General features: G+C 61.8%; 1 protein-coding gene and 1 long non-coding RNA gene across 2 annotated transcripts in view; both read left to right on the forward strand.

The window, feature by feature from the left end:
• Positions 1-13,530, forward strand: part of LOC142826677 (uncharacterized) — a 124,377-nt gene extending 110,847 nt beyond the window's left edge. Inside the window, exon 2 of the long non-coding RNA XR_012900878.1 lies at positions 12,714-13,530. This is a non-coding gene — a long non-coding RNA (uncharacterized LOC142826677). The remainder of the gene's footprint in view (positions 1-12,713) is intronic.
• Positions 1-13,530, forward strand: part of LOC102459426 (uncharacterized) — a 57,449-nt gene extending 43,919 nt beyond the window's left edge. The window contains exons 20-25 of the mRNA XM_075923071.1: positions 1,423-1,581; positions 3,537-3,683; positions 6,299-6,454; positions 7,238-7,381; positions 7,945-8,100; positions 10,856-13,530. Coding sequence (XP_075779186.1) covers positions 1,423-1,581; positions 3,537-3,683; positions 6,299-6,454; positions 7,238-7,381; positions 7,945-8,100; positions 10,856-11,688 — 1,595 coding nt within the window. The 3' untranslated portion in view covers positions 11,689-13,530. The remainder of the gene's footprint in view (positions 1-1,422; positions 1,582-3,536; positions 3,684-6,298; positions 6,455-7,237; positions 7,382-7,944; positions 8,101-10,855) is intronic.
• Positions 13,531-16,452: the final 2,922 nt, after the last annotated feature.

The following is a 16,452-nucleotide window of genomic DNA, read 5'->3' on the forward strand; positions in this document are numbered from 1 at the left end:
GTCTGAGGAACAGGCGGGGAGGGGGTTGTGGACTGAGGAGCAATGGTGGGAGGGGGCTGGAGGCTGAGGGGCAATGGTGGGAGGGGGCTGGAGGCTGAGGGGCAATGGTGGGAGGAGGCTGGAGGCTGAGGGGCAATAGTGGGAGGGTGGCCAGGGGCTGAGGAGCGATGGTGGGGGGGCATAGGCTGAGGGGCGACAGTGGGAGGAGGTGACGTGGGCTGAGGGGCGACGACGGGAGGAGGGGACGTGGGCTGAGGGGCGACGGCGGGAGGAGGTGACGTGGGCTGAGGGGCGACGGCGGGAGGAGGTGACGTGGGCTGATGGGCGATGGCGGGAGGAGGGGACGTGGGCTGAGGGGCGACGGCGGGAGGAGGGGACGTGGCCTGAAGGGCGACGGCGGGAGGAGGGGACGTGGGCTGAGGGGCGACGGCGGGAGGAGGGGACGTGGGCTGAGGGGCGACGGCGAGAGGAGGGGACGTGGGCTGAGGGGCGACGGCGAGAGGAGGGGACGTGGGCTGAGGGGCGATGGCGGGAGGAGGGGACGTGGGCTGAGGGGCGACGGCGGGAGGAGGGGACGTGGGCTGAGGGGCGATGGCGAGAGGAGGGGACGTGGGCTGATGGGCGATGGCGGGAGGAGGGGACGTGGGCTGAGGGGCGACGGCGGGAGGAGGGGACGTGGCCTGAAGGGCGACGGCGGGAGGAGGGGACGTGGGCTGAGGGGCGACGGCGGGAGGAGGGGACGTGGGCTGAGGGGCGACGGCGGGAGGAGGGGACGTGGCCTGAAGGGCGACGGCGGGAGGAGGGGACGTGGGCTGAGGGGCGACGGCGAGAGGAGGGGACGTGGGATGAGGGGCGATGGCAGGAGGAGGGGACGTGGCCTGAGGGGCGACGGCGAGAGGAGGGGACGTGGCCTGAGGGGCGACGGCGGGAGGAGGGGACGTGGCCTGAGGGGCGACGGCGGGAGGAGGGGACGTGGCCTGAGGGGCGACGGCGGGAGGAGGTGACGTGGGCTGAGGGGCGACGGCAGGAGGAGGGGACGTGGGCTGAGGGGCGATGGCGGGAGGAGGTGACGTGGGCTGAGCGGCTACGGCGGGAGGAGGGGACGTGGCCTGAGGGGCGACGGCGGGAGGAGGTGACGTGGGCTGAGGGGCGACGGCAGGAGGAGGGGACGTGGGCTGAGGGGCGATGGCGGGAGGAGGTGACGTGGGCTGAGCGGCTACGGCGGGAGGAGGGGACGTGGCCTGAGGGGCGACGGCGGGAGGAGGTGACGTGGGCTGAGCGGCTACGGCGGGAAGAGGTGACGTGGGCTTAGGGGCGACGGCGGGGGGCAGTGTGCTATGGAGCCCTGGTGGGCATGGGGGACCACTCACACCAGCCGCACTGCGGCCCAGGCTCTGAGCTGATCGTGTTTTGTCTAAACAGAACTGAGCCCTGAGAACTCCCCTCTGCAAGGCCTGGAGCGGTGCCTGAGGGAGATCTCGGTGCCCAGCGCCCCGGCCACAAGCGCTGTGGTGGGCATCCAGCAAGGTGACGCAGCGCAGAGGACGCTGGAGCCGGGGCACTGGGGCTGGCCTGGCCCAGGTAAGGGGAATCGGGTTTGCAGTGTGAAAGGACGAGCTGTGCCCTTCCCTGCTGCCCTGCTCTGGTCCCGGCCCCTGGCTTGTCCGGTGTGAGGGGCCCGCTGAGCTGATCCTGGTTTGCCCCCCCTCCGAGTGTTCCCCTGTCTCCTGCCTACCTGGGGGCCTAGCGGCGCAAAGCCCCGTCGCTCCAACGGGTCCGCCGGTAACAGCACCACCCTGCGGGGCGCAGCGAAGCCCTGAGGCCGGGGCTTGCAGGTCACAGGTTGAACGTCAGGCCCAGGGGTCCAGCTGTGGTGTTGGTGTGGGGGGTAGCTCCCTGAATGTGGTCAGGTGGGGCTCTGAGGTGAACGGGGGGGAGGTTTTTTCAGTACGAGTCCTGCTGGGCCAGACTAAGGGTCCCTAAGCAAACCAGCTCTCAGGAGAGGCTTATTGGCAGGCATTTGGAAGACCCAAGACAGCCCTAGGCTATTACTGGATGTCCAGGGTTTCCATGCAACCGCCACGTGGTTGGGCTTCAGAGACCGGGCACGTCCACGGGCAGGCCACAACCCAAGGTCTTTAAAGACTAACAAGATGGTTTAATAGGTGATGAGCTTTCGTGGGCCAGACCCACTTCCTCAGATCATATTCTGGAAGAGAATTGGCACGACCATATATACCAAAGGAATGCAATAAAAAAGTGAACCCATTATTAAACTGACAAATCAGATTTAGTACAGAAGGTGGGGTGAGGGGCGGGGAGGGAGGGAATAACTATTTGAGTCAATGAATGGCTAATCAGGGGTGATAAGTGGGAAGCTATCTTTGTAATGCTTAAGGACCTAACCATGTTATATGATCAAGAACACATATTCCTGTTCATCCAGAAATATAATTTATGCCATCATGTGCCAACAGTGTCCTTCTTCTTTGTATATTGAATAGACTTCTCAGGCACTTTGCCAAAGAGTTAATGCCCACAAATCAGACATCAGACATCTTCACAAGTCAAAACCAGTTGCTTTTCATTTCAGCCTACCTGGACATAGTCTTAACGACCTTACTACATGCATCTTAATTCAAAGAGACTTTAACGCTAGATTACAGAGGGAAACTTCAGAACTTTCTTTCATCCTTAAATTTGACACTTTACGAATGGGCCTTAACAAAGATGCTAATTACCTTAAGCATTACAAAGATAGCTTCCCACTTATCACCCCTGATTAGCCATTCACTGTCTGGAATAGCTATTCCCTCCTTCCTTCCCGCTCACCCCACCTTCTGTACTAAATCTGATTTGTCAGTTTAATAATGGGTTCACTTTTTTATTGTATTCCTTTGGTCTATATGGTCATGCCAATTCTCTTCCAGAATATAATCTGAGGAACTGGGTCTGGCCCATGAAAGCTCATCACCTATTAAACCATCTTGTTAGTCTTTAAAGTGCTGCGTAGTTTTTCCTTTTGTTTAAGCAAGATCAGACTAACACAGCTACCTCTCTATTACGACCCAAGGTCAGTCTCGGAACAAGCGCGTGCCAGCAAGCCCATCGCACACTCAGTGACACCGGGCCTGTCTAATACATGGCACCTGGGAAGTTGTTAGCTGGAGCCGATGGCTTGGCCTGACCCTGCCCGGGGTTGTGTTTATTGTAGCTACAGTCTGCACCCGGGTCCACAGCCCAGAGAGCTGTCCGGAGGCTCTGCCTAAGCCCAGAGCCAGGCAGGCCAGCCGCCCCTCTCCCCACAGGGCAGCAGGAGAGGCGGGAAGCATCAGCCTGGAGGTTGGGATTTCACGATTTCAGGCTGCCCGGGAACAGTGGGGATTTTAAATTGTTTCGCTTCAACCAGGCCAGTTCCTGGCTCGCTCTCCAGGCAGCAGCACTGCAAACCCTTCGACCCGGTGGGTTTTCCAGGGCAAGAGAGAAGGACTGACCTGGCCTCATGCCTACTCCCGTGTCCGGTTTCTCTGCTGCAGGCGAAAGGCAGGCCGGATGCTTCCCAGGCCTGGGGGATTGTTCAGAGAAAGAGGCTGTGCCTAGATCTCAGCCCCTTCCCAGCGGCGCTTGGAGAGAGGCAGAGCAGCGGGAATGGGAGGCGCCCGCGAGGGGCTCTGATAGCAGAGGTGAGTTGCAGAGCGTGGTTGCTACGGTCTGCATCAGGCACTTCTCTGGCCCCCCTCACCAGAGTGCCTGCTGCCTCACAGTCCTTTGCCCTCCTGCACCACTGGGCAAGGCAGTGATATGACCACACGGTACGGATAGGCCTGGAGGTCACAGAGTCTGAGGAACCCAGGTCTGCAGAATTCCAGTCTAATGCTCTAACCACTGGACCGCCCAGCCTCTTATCTGTCCTCTGGCTCTCCTACAGGATGCAGGATTGACTTCCTGCGAGACGGCTCATGAGCTCCATCTTTGCTGGCCAATGCAGGACCTGAAATCCAGCCCTTCAGTAGCCCGGAGGGAGGGAGGGAGGGAGCAACAACGACAGCCATCGTGTAGACAGGGCTCAGGAACTGACTCCTGTTCAGAGCTCTTCCCGTAGCTCTAGTGGAATAAAGGGGCCTCTTTCTCCAGGAGGCTGTTCAGTTCATGTCAGGGCTCCAAATGCGGAAAGTGGGGGCTCACAAAGACTTGAAATATACCTTGCCACTACAAGGACTGGTTACAGAAACTCACCCCGAGTCACAGATTTACTGACTTTGGGGATGGGGAGGGGGTTATCTGCCACCATCAAGTGATTTGTCCCTAAAAATTGGGGGGGGACAATTGAATTCTCCCCTAGGGGGTACCCCAAGCTCTTTTGCCGCAAAAGAGCTTGAAAAAAGAAAAGAGCAAAACAAGCTGCAGTCTCTGGTAGCTGACCTAGTCTGAGGCCTGCAAACAGGCACAGACAGAGCTGCTGTTACCTTCCAGGACACGCAAATCCAATCGTCACTTTAAAAAAGTGATTTTTATTACAAAACAAAAGATATAGTTGATAGAGCAGACTTGATTGCTAGGTGTTACAGAGCAACTAAGGAAAACAAATTAAAAACAGAGAGAAAATCTCTGGGAACAATGCTTAGATGATGAATGGGGAGGGGCGGTATAGATATTCACACAGCAGTTCAGACCAAACCACAAAATAAAGAAAAATACCCTGATCATGACGAGATTCACTTTCTCCCTTTTATTTACTCATGATCCCTTCTTGGTTCAGTCCACTTCCATGCCCCAAATTCCTTGGAAGCATGGTAGTCCTGTCTGGGTTTAAATCATTCTGTGCCTCTCCACTCCTCTTTAACTCTTCCACACAAAGAAAGCAGGCAAAGAATCTATGTCCTATTCCAATTTCAGCATTTCATTATCCCTATTGATTCCTCTGCCCCCCCTGCCAACACCCTCGTTAACTACCTGGCTACGTCTCGACTGGCATGATTTTCCGCAAATGCTTTTAACGGAAAAGTTTTCCATTAAAAGCATTTGCGGAAAAGAGCGTCTAGATTGGCACAGACACTTTTCCGCAAAAGTACTTTTTGCAGAAAAGCGTCCGTGCCAATCTAGACGCGCTTTTCCGCAAAAAAGCCCCGATTGCCATTTTCCCGATCGGGGCTTTTTTGCGGAAAACAAATCTGAGCTGTCTACACTGGCCCTTTTGCGCAAAAGCTTTGCACAAAAGGGACTTTTGCCCGAATGGGAGCAGCATAGTATTTCTGCAAGACGCACTGATTTCTTACAGTAGGAATCAGTGTTCTTGTGGAAATTCAAGCGGCCAGTGTAGACAGCTGGCAAGTTTTTCCGCAAAAGCAACTGCTTTTGCGGAAAAACTTGCCAGTCTAGACACAGCCCCTGAGTTTAACCCCTTAATCAATGGGTGCTGGCCAGGACTCCCCCTATCCATTACAGTTCAGACTGGGACTCGACAGGGCTCTGTGCTACCTGTAGCCTGGTTCCTAACCGACTGGGGCTTCCGTCGGAGCTGCCCCTGCAGAATGGGAGGCGTTCGGTGCTCACAAACCCTGGTGCTAGGGATGTAGCCCGTGTCCCTCCTCTCTGGGCAGCTATCTGCCTGTCAGCCCTTCAGACGAGAGGCTTCTCCTTGCACGGCTCGGGACCACGGTGGCTGGAGCATCTCCCTCTCCGGTTGCCCCCTGGCTGGTCTCCAGCAAGTGCAGGAAGGGGAGTTGGCCCAAGCTGAACCAGGCAGCAGAATCCAACCGGCCACCACAGGTCTGAGAGCCAGGAAGGTTCTCGGAGGCTGCCAGCTGCCGGCCCAGCTTGATAGCACTGGGCCTGGCGCTGCTTTTCAGCTTGGCGAAAGCAGAGGGAACAGCGGTCGGAGAGCGGTCAGGAAGAGAGTCCTGTGAACAGCTCCAGTCGCCCCAGCACGCCGGGCATTCAGGGGTGGAGGAGATGGGGGACGGGAGATCCCCCGCAGGGTCATAGGTGAGTCCAAGGGCCCGTTTAGGCACCAGCTCAAAGTATAAATGTCTAGTGCAGGCCTTAGGCCGCTTGCATTGAAGGCAGCGGGAGCACAGATCCCGGGCCCTGGCACAGAGCTATCCCCTACTGGGGGAACATAAACCCACCGAGGCCAGATGCCGGCATCCAGCCCTAAGAGCCGGGTTAGCTCTGCTCCTGTGGAACGGTAAATACCGGCCTGGGCCCGCAACCTGGCTCGGGACCCCGCAGCAGGTGGAGCTGGCCCTATGCTCCCTGGCCGCGAGCGTGCAGCAAAGTTGTATATTTCTCTCGGCAGCCGTCACAGCGGAGAGCTCGCCCCTGCCCGGGCTGACCTGTTGGAAAGAGGCCCCTGCAGACAGACCAGCTCCTTCCCAGCCGCTGGCCAGCCGTGCACAGGGAGACGAGACGCCACAGGGAGCAGAGCTCAGGGGGAGGAAGCTGCCCAGGGAAGGTGAGCGATGGAGTTTGTGGTTTAACACTTCTTAGGCAGCAGCGCTCCAAGGCCTAGGTGGGCCGGAGGCTCTGAGAAGCCTGGGGCACCTGGCTTGCCCTGGCCTGGTTTCCTTCACTGAAGTCGCGGTCCAGCAGCCGCTGGAATGTGCACGCGGCATCGTCTGGATTGGCCTTGGTTTGCAGGCCGTGCGCGAGGCCTGTGGGCTCAGCCGATGGAATCCTAGCCTCGTGGGACCAGGCGGGACGGCGAGAGGTCGCCTAGTCCAGCCCCCTGCTCTCTGGCAGACGTGGCGCTTGGCTGAGGTGGAGGGAGGGAGAAAGCCGCCCCTGCCGGCCCAGCAAGCGTTAGACCCGGGGACCCCTCAACCCTCCGTCCGAGGGCTTTGAGTGTACCCCTCGGCTGTAGAAGTAAGGGAGAGGAGAGAGGTCCCATGAGACACGGGGCTAGTGAGGGAGGAAGCCAAGGGATGTGCAGCCCGAGTGGGAGGAGGCTGGGGAGCACGCGGTCACCTGGTAGAGCAGCTGGGGGTTGGGGGGGGGGGGCGCATGGCCTCAGAGGGAGCCTGGGGGGCAGCCCCATTAACTCCCCCCGGCCCTGGATCTCGGGTTGCACGGGCTATGAATTTACCTCCGGGTTTCCTGCCGTGTAAAATCAGTGTGCGCACCAGCACGTGTCCGAGCGGTTGAGATGCCCGTCCTCAGCGGGGAGTTTCCAGGCCCATACGTGGGCTCTGCCTGCAGCTGCCAGGCCTGAGCTGAGGTGAGGGTCTTGGTTTCCCAGGCCTGGAGACTTGCTGGAGTGCCAGGCCTGTGAGCGATCACAGCCGCGCCAGCCCCCCGCTCTGCATGCCCGCCGGAAGCAGCCTTCCCGGGGCTGCGGGGGAGAGGAGTCCGCAGTCGGGGCTTTGCAGGCTGCACGGAGGAGGTGAGCCATCCCGCAGGCGTGGGACGCGGTGCACCTGATCGGCCCTGCGGGGGCTAATGGTACATGGGAGAGCTCCAGCGACAGGTCCCTGACTAGCACCCAGATTGCCCCTGACGTAAGGAGCACGCATGGGACAAACTGGCTCTCTGAGCAGCCAGGAGACTTTCCCTCCCCTCCCAGTTGCCTTTGGGAAGCAGCCAAGAAAAGCTCCATTGTGCACCAGCAAATGGGAGCCGGGGGGAGGGGGTGAGGACCCCTAGGTTTAACATGCCCGATTCCTGCCAGTGCCCTGTCCGGGAGCACAGTGGGGTGAGTGCAGTTCTGGGGCGGAACCCCAGATCGTTGTGGGCCCCAGTGGCCCACAGAGAGCGTCACCTCTCCTCCCTCCTGCAGTCCCCAGTTCCTAGATTCGGAGGAGCTAGTGCTGGAGAAAACCCACTAGATCTCCAGGGCTGTTCCTAGTCAGGTGGGGAGGCCACTGGGGTCCTTCCGGAATAGGGCTGCAGCGGGTGGGTAGCGCCCAGCTTACGCTGATGCGGGTGTTGTTTGTGCCGGTGAAATAGCAGGGCTGCCAGCTGATGCCCTTCGCGACAGCTCCGCCACCTGCCCAAAGGGGAGCCATGGAAATGGAGCCAGTTGTTCCAACAGGCTGGGTGGCATCTCAGGCCACAGGCATCCCAGGAGCCCGGGGACGGGGATCAAGAGACCGTACACTGAAGGTACCTCGATCCCCTTGCACCTTCTGCCTAGCTCCTTGTTAGTTCCCCCGTGTGTACTTAGGCTGGCTTTCAACCGTGCTGAGCGCCCGCAGCTCCCATGGACTGCAGCAGGGCTTCTCGGAGCTTCTCGGAGCCAGACTTGCATTTAGGAGCCTGGTCGGGTTCTTCCCTTCTGGGGTTGGGGTCTCCTTAGCTCTCCAAAGCCAAGCGGAGCTTGGGCTGGTCGGTCCTAGAGAGGAGACTCCCAGGAGGAGGTGAGTCCCAAGAATGGTCCGTGTGAAAGACCAGTCCGCTGCCGCCTTCCATTCCAGAGGCGGCTGCAGTGTAATGGTGGGTGAGATGGTGGATTCCTTCCCATGCAGTGGTGGGTGGGTGGGTGGATTCCTGCCCATGTAGTACAGTGCAGTGGTGGGTAGGTGGCTGGATTCCTCCCCAAGCAGTGCTGTGCAGTGGTAGGTGGGCAGATTCCTGCCCATGCGGAGCAGTGCAGTGGTGGATGGGCAGGCGGATTCCTGCCCGTGCAGTGCAGTGGTGGGTGGGCAGGCGGATTCCTACCCGTGCAGTGCAGTGGTGGGTGGGCAGGCGGATTCCTACCCGTGCAGTGCAGTGGTGGATGGGCGGGCGGATTCCTACCCGTGCAGTGCAGTGGTGGATGGGCAGGCGGATTCCTGCCCGTGCAGTGCAGTGGTGGGAGGGTGGGCGGGCAGATTCCTGCCCATACAGTGCAGTGCAGTGGTGGGAGGGTGGGTGGATTCCTACCCGTGCAGTGCAGTGGTGGGAGGGTGGGCGGATTCCTACCCGTGCAGTGCAGTGCAGTGGTGGATGGGCAGGCGGATTCCTGCCCGTGCAGGGCAGTGGTGGGAGGGTGGGCGGATTCCTGCCCGTGCAGGGCAGTGGTGGGAGGGTGGGCGGATTCCTACCCGTGCAGTGCAGTGGTGGGAGGGTGGGCGGATTCCTACCCGTGCAGTGCAGTGGTGGGAGGGTGGGCGGATTCCTACCCATGCAGTGCAGTGCAGTGGTGGATGGGCAGGCGGATTCCTGCCCGTGCAGGGCAGTGGTGGGAGGGTGGGTGGATTCCTGCCCGGGTAGTGCAGTGGTGGGAGGGTGGGCGGATTCCTACCCGGGTAGTGCAGTGGTGGGAGGGTGGGTGGATTCCTACCCGTGCAGTGCAGTGGTGGGAGGGTGGGTGGATTCCTACCCGTGCAGTGCAGTGGTGGGAGGGTGGGCGGATTCCTACCCGTGCAGTGCAGTGGTGGGAGGGTGGGCGGATTCCTACCCATGCAGTGCAGTGCAGTGGTGGGAGGGTGGGCGGATTCCTACCCATGCAGTGCAGTGCAGTGGTGGATGGGCAGGCGGATTCCTGCCCGTGCAGGGCAGTGGTGGGAGGGTGGGCGGATTCCTACCCGTGCAGTGCAGTGGTGGGAGGGTGGGCGGATTCCTACCCATGCAGTGCAGTGCAGTGGTGGATGGGCAGGCGGATTCCTGCCCGTGCAGTGCAGTGGTGGGAGGGTGGGCGGATTCCTACCCGGGTAGTGCAGTGGTGGGAGGGTGGGTGGATTCCTACCCGTGCAGTGCAGTGGTGGGAGGGTGGGTGGATTCCTACCCGGGCAGTGCAGTGGTGGGAGGGTGGGTGGATTCCTACCCGTGCAGTGCAGTGGTGGGAGGGTGGGCGGATTCCTGCCCGTGCAGTGCAGTGGTGGGAGGGTGGGCGGATTCCTACCCGGGTAGTGCAGTGGTGGGAGGGTGGGTGGATTCCTACCCGGGCAGTGCAGTGGTGGGAGGGTGGGTGGATTCCTACCCGTGCAGTGCAGTGGTGGGAGGGTGGGCGGATTCCTACCCGGGCAGTGCAGTGGTGGGAGGGTGGGCGGATTCCTGCCCGTGCAGTGCAGTGGTGGGAGGGTGGGTGGATTCCTACCCGTGCAGTGCAATGGTGGATGGGCGGGCGGATTCCTACCCGTGCAGTGCAGTGGTGGGTGGGTGGGCGGATTCCTACCCGTGCAGTACAGTGGTGGGAGGGTGGGCGGGCAGATTCCTGCCCATACAGTGCAGTGCAGTGGTGGGAGGGTGGGCGGATTCCTACCCGTGCAGTGCAGTGGTGGGTGGGCAGGCGGATTCCTACCCGTGCAGTGCAGTGGTGGGAGGGCGGGTGGATTCCTACCCATGCAGTGCAGTGGTGGGAGGGTGGGCGGATTCCTGCCCGTGCAGTGCAGTGGTGGGTGGGCGGGCGGATTCCTACCCGTGCAGTGCAGTGGAGGGAGGGTGGGCGGGCGGATTCCTGCCCATACAGTGCAGTGCAGTGGTGGGAGGGTGGGCGGATTCCTACCCGTGCAGTGCAGTGGTGGGAGGGTGGGTGGATTCCTACCCGGGCAGTGCAGTGGTGGGAGGGTGGGTGGATTCCTACCCGGGCAGTGCAGTGGTGGGAGGGTGGGTGGATTCCTACCCATGCAGTGCAATGGTGGATGGGCAGGCGGATTCCTGCCCGTGCAGTGCAGTGGTGGGTGGGTGGGCGGATTCCTACCCGTGCAGTGCAGTGGTGGGAGGGTGGGTGGATTCCTACCCGGGCAGTGCAGTGGTGGGAGGGTGGGTGGATTCCTACCCGGGCAGTGCAGTGCAGTGGTGGGTGAGTAGGTGGGTGGGTGAGCAGATTCCTGCCCATGCAGTGCTAGCGAGTGTTCAGAGCGAGGCGCGCTCTAGAAATGGTGATGTCCGTTGCTTTGTGTTGCCGGGTCTGATACGTTTGTCCTCTGGGCCGTAGCCAGGACAGACGCTGCCCAAACACCCACCGCCAGCTGCTGCATTTCTGGGGCTGATGGTGGACAAAAGGCGGATGCCGAGGGGGAGGACTTACCCAAGAGACACTGCTCTGGCGCCGTGCCATCGCCCCGGGAGTCCTGCGGCAGGGAGAGCGGGGTGCCGCTGGAGCTTAGGGTGGAGATGCGCACGGTCAAGACCGTTCTCTCCGAGAAGCTAGACCAGCTCTCCCGGGACCTCGCGGCCGTGTGCAGGGACGTGTCGAGCATGCGGCGCCGCGTGGACCGGCTGGAGCAGGACTCGAGGGGCTGGGCTCTCGACTTGGCTGCCCTCCAGAAAGGCAACAGACACCTGAGCAAGACCATCCGGCAGTTGGAGAGCCGTTGCCACGCGCTGGAGAACCGGGCCCGCCGCAACAGCCTGCGGCTGGTGGGCCTGCCGGAGGGCGCGGAAGGGGGAGACCCCATCACCTTCCTGCAGAGGATGCTCCCTGCGGTGCTCAACCTGCCCACAGCCTCCTCGCCCTTGGAGATCGAAAGCGCACGCCGCCTGCCGGGGGGAGCGCGCGGGGACCCTGCCACCCGGCCCCGGGCCCTGGTCTTCCGGCTGCTGCGCTTCTCTGACAAGCTGGCCATCCTGCGGGCCGTCAGGAAATGCTCACAGCCCCTGACCTGCGGCGGCGCCCGGGTGGCTCTCTTCCCAGATGCGTGCCCCAAGCTCTACCGGAGGAGGGTGCAGCACGCAGCCATCCGGCGGCTCTGGCGGGCGGCAGAGCACCGCCCGGGACCCACTGCCGCTGCAGACGAGCAGGAGAGCAGAGTCACCAAAGGGCAGTGACAGGAAGGGGCGTCCCACTTTGAGTCACAGGGTCTGTCTCTGTTTTGCCCTGGAGACCACAGGCCCCCTGCTTCTCTGGGTCTGGACTCCGGTGCTCAATTTCTCTACTGTAGCTAATTCCCAGCCCCCAGCTGTGTTGATTCCAGCATGTCTGTGCATTTCCCCTCCACCGTGTGCAGCCGCTCTGCTCCGCTCAGGGGCGGGAGCTCCGGGTTCTGCGGTGCAATAGACTCAGCTGTTATCAGGGGGAAGCCCTTCTGTTGTGACCAGAGCCGCATGGTAGCAAACTGCTAGGCCGTGGGCAGGGAGGTGGGGCAGGGCCCATGGAGAGGGCCAGGCACTCAGGGTTGCCTTGTTCACCCGAACAATTTCCCCTGGCCGGCTGAGGAGGAATTTGACATTTCCCTCTTTTTCCTGTCCGAAGCCACTGCCCAAGCGGGTGTCTTTTCTGTCCAGCTTCTAACTGGCACTGGGGAGGCCACATCTGGAGTATTGTGTCCAGTTCTGGGCCCCCCACTACAGAAAGGATGTGGACGCAGTGGAGAGGGTCCAGCGCAGGGCAGCAAAAAGATGAGGGGGCTGGAGCACATGACCTATTGGAGAGGCTGAGGGATTTGGGTTTGTTTAGTCTGCAGAAGAGAAGAGTGAGGGGGGATTGGAGAGCAGCCTTCGACTTCCTGAAGGGAGGTTCCAAAGAGGATGGAGAGAGGCTGTTCTCAGTAGTGACCGGGGCGGCCCGTGCGTATAGGCCGACTCGGCCGTTGCCTAGGGCGCTACGTTAAACGGGGCGCCCAATGATGACGTCACACCATTGAGGGCTGTGGAGGTGGAGGTGCCGTTCGCGCATTCCGCCTGGGGCGCCAGCTGCCGGCAGCCTCGGGCCACCCCTGGTAGTGACAGGTGGCAGAACAAGGAGCAATGGCCTCAAGTTGCAGTGGGGGAGGTCTAGGTTGGAGATTAGGAAAAACTATTTCCCGAGGAAGGTGGGGCAGCACTGGGCTGGGTTGGAATCTCCATCCCTAGAGGTGTTTGTCCCGGCTTGACAAAGCCCTGGCTGGGTTGATTGAGTTGGGGTTGGTCCTGCTTTGGGCAGTGGGCTGGACTTGATGACGCCTGAGGTCTCTTCCAGTGCTGGGATTCAATGATAACCATGCCCTGACCCTGGGTGAGTCCCACACCTGGGCAGCGCTGCCGCTGGCGGCTACATCTCCGCAGCAGGATGGCTGGAGCGGAGCGTATCAGGCCAGGCCGTTCTGTGAGCGTCTGCCCGGGAGAACCCAGCTCTGCCAGAGTTCATCAGCGCAATGACCCGGGGTGCTGACCAGAAGTGACAGGGCCCCCCTGGCTGCGTCTTTAGGCTTCCTCCGTGGACCCTGACTCAGCCAGAACTGCCTGGAGATGGAATCTGTGCCTGTTCCCACCGGGCAGCCCAAAGCCCTGGCTACGGGGGAGTCCCCTTCCTACTCACGCCTGCCGCTTGAGTTCCCCGTTGCCACCTTCAGCCCTGCCACTGGGGCCTGCCTCTATGCTTCGGGTAGCGGCTGCTTTGCAGAGCAGGCTCGTTCTAACTCTGCTGCCTCCCCCATCGTTCCTAGCTTGGTGGCCCCTAGTCGCCACAGGGTCTGATCCCAGCTCTGAGCAGTAAAATCGGGCCACGGGGAGTGGAGCTGGACTCGGGCAGTTTGTGACCCAGGCTCCCTTCTGTGGGCAGGTGGCGTTTGTGGGACCCTTTCCCGCTGCTGGGGAGGAGGGGCAGGGAACGGCCCTGGCTGTGTTTCAGTCCCTGTGTCGTGTGCTCACAGTGCAGTTGGACTGTATTAAACCGGCGATTTGCAAACCGCAGGGCCCGTGCCAGGTGTGTGTTTGCGTTCCCTGCGCCGGCGCTCAGGGCGTAAGTCTGCCAGAGGACGGGCCACAGCCGGACAGCCCTTACGGTGTCAATCCAAGCCACCCCCCAGCCTGCAGAGCGGTGGGCTACAGGTTACTGGGAAGGCCCCGTCATAGCCTGGCACGTCAGGCAGCTGTATGAAATCCCCCCACAGCTCTGGGGGCATTGGTGGGGCTCGGTGAGCGGGCATGCTGCTGTGAGCAGGCAGTCCTGGCCAGTGATGCCAGGGAAATGGAGCTGTGTGTAGCCCCCCTCATCCTCCCCACCAGCCTGAGTGAAGCAGCTCCCCCCACCCCCCCCCCCGACTAGCCTGCAGCTTGCCTGCCAGGGGAGGCAGGGCGCCCTGGGCACTAGCCAATCAGATTTGCTCAAACCACCACCCCAGCGGTCCATCCATTTCCATAAATCTCCATGGCAGGCGGTTTCTTCGGGACAGGGCCTGACCGTTCCTGTTCCCATTCCTGTTCCCGTTCCCGGCCGCCCTCTGCAGCAGCAGTGTGGGCCGCTGTTCACACCCGGCAGGCAGGCCCTGCATGGCAGACCCCTGACCTCAGAGACTCCAGGACCTTCCCCTGCCAACGCCCAGCCCCTGCCACTTGAACCAAACCTCCCTGGAGCAGCCACGGGGGCGGGACGCTCTCACCAGCACGCAGTTCAGGCCGGCAGAGGCCGGAGGACGGCGCGTGAGGGGTGGGGGGTAGTGGGTGGCTTGCTGGGTGTGGGTGTCACACGGGGCCACGCTGTGGGTGATATAAATTCAGACCCCAAACCCAGCGTGGAGGAGCAGGAGGGCAGGGCCCCATCCCAGGGCCCTCTGCGGCGCTGCCCAGGCTCCCGTCCCTGAGGGTCTCTTCCTTGCTTAAGGCTTTAGATGTGACCAGGAATCAGGGTGTCACAGCACCGGGAGTGTTCCAGGGCAGGGGGGCGCTGTGGTTGGGAGCTGGGGGAGAAGTATTGTGGGTCAGAGGGACTCCAGGTCCAAGCCAGTTCCTTGTCTCAGCCAGGAATGCCCATCCTCCCCCAGGACGCATGGCCTGCCCCCTGCCATGCCTGCCCCACATAGGGGTGGGGCTCCAGAGAGCAGGGCAGGAGAGGATGCTGAAGGGCAGGTGACTAAGGGGGCTGCACCCCCGCTCCTCTGCTCTGCAGGCAGGTGAGGGGTTGCAGCCCCAAGCACCAGGCCTCGGTGCACCCAGGTCTGTGCCTTCACCTAGCAACAGCACCCATGGGCTCCCAGCCCCTCTCAAACAGAAGGAACCCCTCTGTCATGCCCTTCTCCCCCTCCAGGACCCGGGTAGGTGGTAAGAGCTGATGGCGCCCCTGACATTTCCCGCTGGCCTCCGAGCCAGGTAGCTCCTTGGCTCCCCCACACCTCGTGCCCACACCCAGGCCCCCTGCCCACTCCCTGGCCCTTACGTGCTCCCTTCTCCCCTGCCCGTGGCGACCAGCGGCTGCCGCAGCTCTGAGCCCCTGGCACCGAGGGTGGAGAATGAGGCCTGGTCTGGGCTAGGGGCCAAAGATCTTGGGCTGCCCCCTGTGCCCTCAGTGACATTAAATGCCCGTGTCCGGGCGGGGCCCAGGGTCTGAACCGCTGGCCCTCGAGCCTGAGAAGCTCGTTGGCCCCGCTGGCCAGCGAGGGGGGGAGGCTCCCTCCCCTCGTGCCGGAAAGTGCCCAGGAGCAGAGCAGGCGTTGGCCCCCAGCCTCGCTGTGAAGATCTCACTTCAAAGGCAAGGGAGTGAGGAACAACGTGAGCCCCCGTGGCCAGTGCTGGTGCCATTGAAAGGCAAGGCCCTGCTGACAGGGTGTTCTGCCCGGCGTGGGGCTCGGGCTGGGGGGCACGGCCCCATGCATGCCTCCCCTGTGGCTGGCACCGGCAGGGCAGGACAGCAGGGGCAGCCCCCCTGCTGTGTACGGCCGGGGCCCCTCCAACTCAAAGGCCTTCCCAAAACACGCTCTGTAGTCTGCCCCCTCGCGCACCGGGAACACATCGGGAGCGTGGGCCTGCTCTGCTGTTCGAGAACCCAAGACGCCGGGGTAACGCCCGCCAGTGCCCGGACTCTGGGGAGCTGTTCTGCCACCGACCGACCCACGTCCCTCTGCAGTTTTAGTTGTGCCCAGGTGCCAGGGCAGAAATCAAAGGGCCATCTGCCCCCTCCTTTGGCCGTGCCCGCAACTACCCTCCCCACCTGCCCAGAAAAGCCCCAAACACCATTTCCCTCCCCCCCACTGCCTCTACCAGAGAAGCCCTGGGCTGGCTCAGCCCTGTCCCCCACTTACTCGGAGGGCAGCCACACCCACCTCTCCTCCCTTCCCAGCCCCGACTGCCTGCTCTAGGGAAAGCCACAGCAGCATGTCTTGAGTCAAAGGCACCTTAGATGTGCCCCATGCAGGACCCAGGATCCAGTAACCCCATGCTGGGGCCCAGTAACCCTGGACCGGAACCTGCATGAGGCAGATCAATAGCGTCTTTGCATCAAGAGATGCTTTTCGGCAGAGCTATGGCAGGCCCCTGGGTAGTTGCCCCTCCCCGCCCCATCAGTGGCTTCGTTTCCCAGCCTGCAAACGTACCCGTGTGCAGTGCTAAAGAGTGGCTGCATCCCCCCCCCCCCCCAGAGGTGGCTGCATTTACTTGGCATAAGAATGATCCTGCGTGTGCCGCTTACAGGATCTCCCTGGCTTAAAGGCACTGGCCTGGCCCACCATATCCTGAGCTGCCCTCTGCTCCAGCCTGCGCCTCGTCACGTCACTGTGGTACCCGGGCCCTCCAGCAGTGCAGGAAAAGCCGCGAGACGAGCATCTTTGTTCTTTTGGCCTGGGGAGACGCAGGGTTTGGGGGGGGCAGGGGTTTGCAGGCGAGTGCAATACCCAAGAAACG

The sequence above is a fragment of the Pelodiscus sinensis genome, chromosome 2, assembly GCF_049634645.1.
Source record: "Pelodiscus sinensis isolate JC-2024 chromosome 2, ASM4963464v1, whole genome shotgun sequence".
NCBI lineage: Eukaryota > Metazoa > Chordata > Testudines > Trionychidae > Pelodiscus > Pelodiscus sinensis.